Source organism: Myotis davidii, unplaced genomic scaffold (assembly GCF_000327345.1).
Source record: "Myotis davidii unplaced genomic scaffold, ASM32734v1 scaffold44, whole genome shotgun sequence".
Classification (NCBI taxonomy): Eukaryota; Metazoa; Chordata; class Mammalia; order Chiroptera; family Vespertilionidae; genus Myotis; species Myotis davidii.
The window spans coordinates 16,926,592-16,936,676 of NW_006299705.1; the positions used below are offsets into that span (position 1 = coordinate 16,926,592).

Consider the following 10,085-nt stretch of genomic DNA (forward strand, 5'->3'; position numbering starts at 1 on the left):
TTCTCATCTTTCTCCTACCCTCCCTCCATCCCCACATTCCTTCTTTCCTTTATCTTTATCCTTCTCCTCCCTCCCCTTTTCCTTCCTTCCCACCTTAATTTTTTTTTCTTCACTTCCTCCCTAGGACCTGCTTTGCTCCCTCCCCCATTTCTTTCTTCTTCCCATTCTCCTTTTAAGCTCTACCAGCTCCCCTTTAAAACTTTTCTTCCCTCCCTCTTTCTCTCTTATCCTACCTTTCCCATACATTCTTCTCTACTTACTTCCACTGTTTTAATATGTATCTATCTACCTGCCTAATTAGTCACTATCATTTATCTTTTTTCTTTTCTGATTCCTACTTTTAAAATCTGTCCCCATTACACAACTATATTTGATTTTCATTATAGCCTTACAGTTCACTGATACAGCCTCTTTCCTTCTTTAACTCTGCTCTCTGACTCCTTTTTTATAAAATTTTTCCCTCATTCCTTCCCTTCTTAAAACTTCTGTTCGGGGGTGGGGTGGGGAGGCGCATTAACCCCCAGCTCAGGGTTCAGCCCCAGCCAGAGGTTCACCGTCCCACCCCTCCCCCGACCTCCCCGCAGCTGTCCTGCTCCCATTCCCAGCAAGGGTGGCTGAGGTCCGCTAACAATGCTTACTGAACAGCTACTCTATGCCACTTGTTCTTTCAATCAGTTCTCCCAACAAATCTGTGAGGTGGGTATTATTTCCCCCATTTTACAGATAAGAAAGATGACTCACTTTTTAGGCATCTTTTCTGACAGCCCCATGTTTCCTTCCCTTTTCCATTCCTGCATACTTTTCTTGTTCCCTTTCTATATTTCTGTCTCTCCTCTCGCATGTCTGCATGTAGGCCTGCCTTCCTCTCCCTCTCCTTTCTTATGTCCTCCTATCATAACCTATCCTACCCGGGGCCTGAGCAGAGGATGGGACACAGCCTGCTGATCCAGTTGTAATGTGATGCTTAACAGACAATTTGCATATTCCTCTATTTTATATATATCTTACAAGTAATTTCTAAATTATGTATGCAAACCTAACTTCTGTTTTTTTAAAGCCTCTGGGATTGCTGAGTCTGAAGTAAGCAATTAAATTAGTAAGAATTTAGAACAACATTCTCATAGCAAATACTGAGTTAATATGGGATTTTGGGATCCCATTTGCTGTGACAAAGTTAACACTGTTTCTCAATGTCCTGTGGCAATCATTCCCTGCACACCTGAGTCCCTGAGGCAGCAGGTAAGTCCACTCTGCAAGGCTGCCGCCCACCAGAGGATGTGGCCTTTATTTTCTGCAAAAAACGTTGCCATTTCAGATTTTGTCCAAATTATAAACATACCACAGATCTATCTTTCTGTGTATGTGTGCACATGGATTTTAATAGGCCCGTAGGAATTTTACATACCTATGCCAGGATATAGTATTTTGCATCTACTGAAACCTTTGTTTAAAATGCTGAGTCATATCAATCAGAAATATACACATAAGCCTTGTTCCTGACAGTCCCCTATTTCTATAGAAGTACCCAGTGGAGGGTTCTGGATATGCTCTACATTATTATTCTTTTCTGAGTATTAGTCTGTATGTTTGTCAGAAGGAGTGCCCTGAGGGCGGAGCCTATGTTTTACCCACCCCTGTATCTTTGCACACTAAACACTTAGCAGAGTATGTGGAACTACAGGGGCTAAAAGTATGTGTCCTAAAATAAGAAACAAGCAGAACAATAAAACTATTAGCACATCCACTGATGACAGTTTATTGTGAAATAATTATGTTAATAGATAACTTCATCAGTTACAACTGCCGTTACTTTAAAACACTGACTTAATTTGCTTCTCCTTTTAAAACTTTGCAATAACAGCAAGGAGAACTTTCCCCTGGTGATGTGGAGACCTATAGTGTAGTTACAGGTCTGCCTCCATCTGTGTTTTTAGACAAGAAATGTTCAACAAACAAAAAAATACAGGGTTTAGTTCTTAAAACTGCACTGAGACACACTTTTTGAGAAAATTTCCACCTGCCACAATTTCAGTATATTTCCGTTAAAATATGAGACAGGCCGAAACCGGTTTGGCTCAGTGGATAGAGCGTCGGCCTGCGGACTGAAAGGTCCCAGGTTCGATTCCGGTCAAGGGCATGTGCCTGGGTTGCGGGCACATCCCCAGTGGGAGATGTGTGGGAGGCGGCTGATCGATGTTTCTCTCTCATCGATGTTTCTGACTCTCTATCTCTCTCCCTTCCTCTCTGTAAAAAATCAATAAAATATATTAAAAAAAAAAGAGAGACAGAACTATTCTGATTTGTATAAAATTTACCTGACAATAAAGATGCAGCATTTTCCTCTGAATGTTGTAACCTGAACACCTCAATATTGTAGCCCACGTGAATCTTACCACTTTTTCTGTTCAATTGAAATGGGTCTACAGGATGTATAATCCTAGGAAACCTTTAGTTAGTGAGCATCATAGGTATGGATTAAAACTGTGAGGATAATTAGTTGACTCATACTCTTCAGGGAAGTCAATAAGACATTTGTAGCTGATTTATGTAGCTCCTGATAATCACAAGTTTAGAAATCACCATCAACTACTCCTACAGATATTTCCTCCTCTTTCTGAATCCATAAAATGCCTTCAATGACCATTCAATTTCCTGAGCACCCTCTTCCTCTAAAGCAGGGGTGGGGGACCTTTTTTCTGCCAAGGATATTAATGACATCATTCGAGGGCCATACAAAATTATCAACTTAAAAAGTAGCCTGCTATATTTGGTCAAACATTTAATTAACTCACTCCTAATGCCTTGGCAGGGCTAGACCAAATGATTTCCCCACCTCGACGTTCCTCACCCCTGCTAAAGGAAAGGGGGGAGATGAATTGTGAAAGAAACAATTTTCATTTTTTTTATGCTATAAAAGTTGCTGCCCAGTTGTGATGATAAAAATCCAGGTAATCAATGATTCTCAGAATTTGTACTCCGTAACAGTATATTGCTATACTTCCAGTTTCTTTTCATTATCATTTTTGCCTAAAGAATGAAAAATCTGATAAAAATCATGTTTGATGTAAAAACTGTAAATTTGTTTGATTTGCTAAATCCTTTCTAGAAACATTTTTCAAAGTTTCTGAAACATTGTAGTAAAAGAGAACTAAAATTTCTCATTAAGGAAAAAGTATCTTTTGTGGGAGCCTAAATTTAAACCTTCCATTTGAAGTCCTAAACATTTTCCACATAGGAAAACTGTAAGTGTATATCTTAAGAGTTTCTAGAGCAATCAGCATAGGCAATGTTAAATTACCATGCCTCCCTAGACAAACAGAGGAGCACTGTACAGAGACCCTCACATTTGTGGCCCTGTGTATTCCCTGTGGGCAGTGCCAACCCACTCTCTCCCCCGTAATGACTCTTTGTTTTCAATAAGTCCCAAAAGGCTGGTGAGAGCTAGGCAAAGAGAAGGGGGGAGGGGCAGATGGAATGCAGCTGCAGGCTATGAAACAATGCTGAGTCCATATATTTTGTTCCCAGTTAGAATAAAAAAGTGGACAGCAGTTGGGGTGGAGGGGACAAGGAGACAACCCAGAATAAGCAAGGTTGGGCCACATATCCCACAGTTGTCAGCCTGCAACTCCCTCCTCTTTCACCCCTCTATCTTCTACTCTATGAAATCCAGTAACCATTCATTTGGGTTAAAAAGCTTATCTGCTAAAATTAAAATACCTATTAAAATTTAAACCTATCAGTCATTTATATCCAAATTACTTTTATCATGAATTAAACTCAGGGGAGGATGGAATAGAGAGAGAGAATGGAGCTTGCATAGATAAATTGGGGAAGCTGAGACAGACAAGCTTGGGGGAAGTAGCAGAATTCAGAAAAGGATGTACAAGGTTTCAAATATAAACTGCCTGCTTTGCAATGATGCCTACAGCCTGAGAGCAATTGGTAGGAAAGCTATATTCCTTAAGACTGATAAAAGCTGCATATGTCTGCATGAATCAAGAGTTTGAAAGCCTGCACATATTGGTTCATCATTATTCAGTCCAACCTGGTGTTCCCTAAGAAAATGTTATTCACTTGCATTGCCCTGGCATCCATGTTCTAACTGGGAGAGAGACTTAAGGGAGAAGCAGACCCAAAGTGACAGCTGCTAGTGAGGGTCTTGCCCTCTCCTCCCTGACAAGCTCAGGGGAGGCCCGTATAGTAGGCCTTATAAATTCTGAGACCTAAAGTAATCACATAAGTTGGTCTGAAATAAAAACTTTCCATATAAAAGCAAGTCATGGTGAGTAGTCATGATCTAGGCCAGCATCTTCCTTGACAAAGGTCAATCTTTACCTTAAATGAGCCTGTCTGTTATTGTCTTTTTGCATCTAGGATAACATACCTTTGGAAAATCAGGGTTAATTTCCTTTTACCAAATCCTCCAGGGCACTATTTCCCACCAGAGCAGGGGACTACAGAGCCCCTCATTGTTATTGTTATTGTGTTAATTGTTAACTATCCTATATCCACCTATGCAAAAGAAGTGTATGTCCATTCCTTTTACTTTTTATCCAAACCCAGAGATTTCCTGCTTTGTTTTCTCTAGTCTCCCTAATCACCAGCAAATTTCATGTAATCCATCTACATCTCCCCCTTTGATTCCGATGTATACAATAAGTGCTAAAGCTAGATGTGCTCTCCCTCCTGGGAGCATGCCCATGCCTTTCTTCCCTTTAAGCTGTGCATCTCCTAAACTCTAAGGGTACCCACGAGACTTACAATCAGGGGAGCAAAGGGCAGTGGCAGCTTGTCCTGGGCTAACCCACTAAACCTGTCTCCAACGCCCCCTTTCCTCTGACTTCCCAGTGAGCCAAGCAGCCCCACCTAGGCTCTCACCAGTTGCTTCTTCTATCCTAAACCCTTCACTGTCCCCAGGTTTAATAAACATACACTTAAAAACAAACAAACAACAAAACAAAACAAAAACCTGCCATTTTTCCGGAGCATTTTCTCAATCCATTGAGATTTTGCTTCCTGGCAAGTGTCCTCAGTTTGGCTCAAATAAACTCATAAAAATTCTTGCAGGTCTGGGTGTTTCTTGTGTCAACATAACCCTTTACTGTTTCTGTAGAGCCCCCCAAGGTACATGGATCCAGACCTGCCTCTGGAACATCTCTTAAGATATAACTAACACCATTAAAAATTTCCAGAAATTTTTAAGAAGCCTTAAGTAAACAACTGAAATGAACACCTCAAAAAAACAAAACAAACAAAAGAAACAGAATTAGCATGTGCTAAAGATTACCTAAAAAGCTATAAAACAAAATTCAGGAGAACCTTGTTCCAATTACAATCCCATTCATGAACACTTGGTAACTTGGGAGAAAAAAAAAAAAAAGGATGTTCTTATAAAGCTATCATGTAAAGCTCTGACATCTACACACAAACATCTCTTTCAAGTTAGCATTACACAAAATTTAAAAGTACTCCACTTGGTGTTGAATGATATAACTAATCTCGACTCTTGAAATGTTTTCAACTTATAAAGTTTAGAAAGATTGGATTTATTTACATTGAACTTTGCATTTTGTGACATGATAAAAGTCGTAAGTATGTAGATTTATAGTAAGCAGAAATATAATCTCCCCGCCTCCCCAACTTGCCTTTTCTCTATAGGCTAAACTCTATTTACAGATATCCCAACTCTCCATACTATACTATACAGAGACAAATTCAGAAATGCATGTTAATTTAGATGAAGGAATGACTGTGTCTATTTATTTAATATTAAATAGTAATAGTAATAAATAATACTGACAGTACTGTAAAGTCTATCATCTATTATAAACAGAAAATTCATAGGTGCATTTTATTACGAGTTATCATTTATTATGTTTTTAAATGTGCAATAAAATAGAACTCGTTGTTTATTCTGTGTACTGGAAAAACTCAATTTTCTATCTATACATTTAATTTTCTAGTGTGTACAATCAAAGAAATTAAATAGAATAGTTGTTAATAAAAACATTATCACATAATCAGAATTTGCCTGAAATTAATTACTCTTTATAACTTAACTGGAGGCCCGGTGCACGAAATTCGTGCATGGGGTGGGGGTTGTCCCTTAGACCAGCCTGCACCCTCTCCAATCTGGGACCCCTCTTACAATCCGGGACTGCTGGCTCCCAACTGCTCACCTGCCTGCCTGCCTGATTGCCCCTAACTGCTTCTGCCTGCCAGCCTGATCACCCCCTAATCACTCCCCTGCCAGCCTGATCGATGCCTAACTGTTCCCCTGCTGGGCTGGTCACCCCCAACTTCCCTCCCTACAGGCCTGCTTTCCCCTAACTGCCCTCCCTTGCCAGCCCGGTCACCCCCAACTGCTTTCTCCTGCAGGCCTGGTCCCCCCCAACTGCCCTCCCCTGAAGGCCTGATGCCCCCCAACTGCCCTCCCCTGCTAGCCTGATCGCCCCCTAACTTCTTTCCCCAGCTGGCCGATTGCCCCCTAACTGCTTGCTCCGTGGCACTGGCCTGATCGCACTCCTAACTGCTTGCTCCCCCACACCAGCCTGATCTTGCCCCTAACTGCTTGCTCTCCTGCTAACCTGATCTCCCCTAACCGCCTCTGCCTTGTCCCTGACTGCCCTCCCCTGCAGCTTGATCTCCCCCAACTGCCCTCCCTTGCAGGCCTGGTCCCTCCCAACTGCCCTCTCCTGCTGGCCTGATCTCCCACAACTGCCCTCCCCTGCTGGCCATCTTATAGTGGCCATCTTTGACCACATGGGGGCGGCCATCTTGTGTGTTGGAGTGATGGTCAATTTGCATATTACCTCTTTATTATATAGGATTGTGATAAACAAGACATTCTCATTATACTTTGAATGTGTTACATTGCAATAAAATGGTTAAAAAATGCAATTACCCATGATTTGCAAAAATCTACTCAATAAGTATATCTTAACTATTTTTTAACTAAAAAGAAGATAATTCAAGTGTTGTAAAGGTGTCAGAAATTTACATTTAGTCACAAAGTTCATAAAATATGAGTACATTAAGAGGTACAGGTGAAAACAAATTTTAAGACTTAGGTAAAACAATGTATGAAAATAATAGCTTTTCTTGCTAAATCAATGAGTACTCACCCCTTGGAGCCCTTGGAACTGAATTGAAGGTCGAAAAGGAATTAAGTTCTGTTAAAAGAAACATAAGAAACAAACAGGTCAAACTTGATTACTGTGACACAGAATTAAACGTTTAAACTTTAAATCTGTGCATTTGGTCAGTGGTATAGCCTGTGAAAATACCTTTTCATCATGTACTTAGGTTTACACGTCATTTTATTAAGATGCCTTGATGAACAGTAGCACACTATTGACATTTCTCCCAACTGCTGGTCTAAGGGACAACCCCCACCCCATTGAATAACACAACCAAAGGTATCTTTTGGTAGTATAGCTGATCAGGTTTTTTTAAATGACTGATACAATTTGGTAAAAATATGATTAGTATACAAATTTAATTTTACTAGTACATTGAAAAATCATACTCTGGCTTAGTTTCTTCATACTTTTTAAAATATATTTTTACTGATTTCAGAGAGGAAGGGGGGGGGAAAGAGAGATAGAAATATCAATGATGAGAGAGAATCATTGATTGGCTGCCTCCTGCATGCCCTCTACTGGGGATCAAGCCTGCAACCCCAGGCATGTGCCCATGACCAGAATAGAACCCGAAACATTTCAGTCTGCAGGCCAACGCTCTATCCACTGAGCCAAACTGACTAGGGCTCTTCGTATATTTTTAAAAGTGGTGGAGATAGGAAAGATATTTGGAGGAACTTTCCAAAACCCTAATAGGACATTAGAAATATAAAATTTAAAAAAATACTTAAAAATTAAAAGAAATATAAAATTGAAGTATTTGAGATTGAATGATTGTTTCTATTTTCTCACATTTTACCAGAGATTAGTTTTTAATTAAGGGCCAAACAGGTTACCAATTTTCTCACAAGATGCTCACTAGGAGAATATTATAATTTCTACAACAATATTTTGTTTTGTAATGAATTCTCATAGCTTTAATATTTTAAGAAAAGCTGTAATTATAAATATCTACCATAGTCTCAGGCATGATATCCTATATCTACAGTCACCAGAATGGTTTTTATGGGAATGCTTTTCTAAATTGTTAACAGAAATTCACAAGGAAATCAGATATGAGTAACATTTAATAATAACATATCAACCTGTAAACTATACCTCATATCCTTATATCCAAATACAATACACAAAAACAGAAACAATGGTTTCTGGTTTCATCTTGATCTCCAATAAAAATACAGCCAGGAACCCATGTGCCCCTCCCTTCAACCAGTGCACATTACCTGCAGATTGAAAAGTTTATTAATCAGTATTACAATAAACTAAAGAGTTAGATGAAAGGATGAGTACTTCTTAAAAGATAGATTATCTAAATATAAAAGCACATGGTAGCATTAACCATTCTATTATTATTTTATACTAGAAGCCTGGTGCACAAAATTTGTGCATGGGAAGGGTCCCTAGGCCTGGCTGGCGATCAAGGCTGATCTGTGGGGCAACCGGCAGGGAATCAGGGTCCCCGCTCACACCCGCCTTGGCCTGGTGCTGTCTGCTTTCCAGCCCTGCCTCCCCATCGCGGTTGCCGATCGCTGTCTGTGGGGTGACCGCTGGGCCGATTAGGGCCCCCACTCGCACCCGCCTTGGCCTGGCTCCGCCCGCTCACCTGCTCCACCATCCCGCTGCAGTCCCACTCTTATTGGGGCCCACTGGGTCCAGCAGTGCCTCCACTGCCACCTGCTGCCAGCGCCTCACTGCTGATGCCTGCCATGTTCCATGCTGCCACCTGGTGGTTAGCGCACATCTAACTCCTGGTCAGTCAAACTCCCACCCATGGAAACAATTTGCATATTAGCCTTTTATTATATAGGATAAATGGATAAACATCTTGGAAAAAAACATTATAATAGATACTATTATCATTGTTTTACTACCTTAAAATGATCACTAAACTTTAGACTTATCAGGAGGTTCGAAGTAATACTTGTAACAAATTCATTTTTTAGTGTGTGAGAAGTGGGTTTTGTTTTTTTTTTAAAGGGAAGATAAAAAGATAATGATTGAAATTGTAAAATAATTTTTAATAGTGATTCCTTCTAAGTCATGGTCTTTTATGAATATACAAATTATAGATTAATGCTATAATTTCCTTAGAGAAAGAAAACCCTACCCAAACCTACCTTTCAGACCTAAACTTCTTCCTGAACTAATAGCCATAAGCCTGGAGAAGCCTAAAGAAGTCTTTCTTCTGTAGAAGTTGCCCTACAATTTGGATAACACAGGTCTAGGCTCAAGTTTTCACAATATTTCCATCAGTCCTACCTCCTGGCTCTCCTTTCAAATCACAAACATTGAACATTTCTGAGGCTGGTTACATTTTTCTCCCTTACTCAATGACAGCAAAACTGGCAAACACTAAATCACCCCACTTCAACCCCCCAAGTTGGCACCTTCCTACTTTTTATCAAGGGTACTTCTATCTTTTCAGTTCTCCGGGATCACAACCTTAAATTTATAGTCTTCTCTCTCTTCACCCCCACCGTATTCTATCAGTCAATTGTAGGCCACTAGAATCACATAATTCTGATCCAGGGATAATATAGTTAACTAGAGGCCCAGTGCACAAAATTCATGCATAGGGGGTGTGTGTCCCTCAGCCCAGTCTGCACCCTCTCCCACCGGGATGGGGCCTAAATGGGCAGTCAGACATTCCTTTCACAATCCAGGACTGTTGGCTCCCAACCGCTCGCCTGCCTGCCTGCCTGCCTGATTGCCCCTAAAAGCTTCTGCCTGCCAGCTTGATCACTCCCTAACCATTCCTCAGCCGGCCTGATTGACGCCTAATTGCTCCCCTGCCAGCCTGATTGCCTCTAACTGCTCTCCCCTGCATGCCTGGTCACTCCCAACTGCCCTCCCCTGCTGGTTTGCCCCACCCTCCCACTGCACTCCCCTGCAAGCCTAGTTGCCCTCAACTGCCCTCCCCTGCAGGCCCACTCGCCCCCAAAT

General features: G+C 40.9%; 1 protein-coding gene across 1 annotated transcript in view; it reads right to left on the reverse strand.

Moving 5' to 3' along the window:
- Positions 1–10,085, reverse strand: part of ELL2 (elongation factor RNA for polymerase II 2) — an 83,317-nt gene that overhangs the window by 55,851 nt on the left and 17,381 nt on the right. Inside the window, exon 3 of the mRNA XM_006775548.2 lies at positions 7,125–7,172. Within this exon, the coding sequence (XP_006775611.2) occupies positions 7,125–7,172 (48 nt within the window). The remainder of the gene's footprint in view (positions 1–7,124; positions 7,173–10,085) is intronic.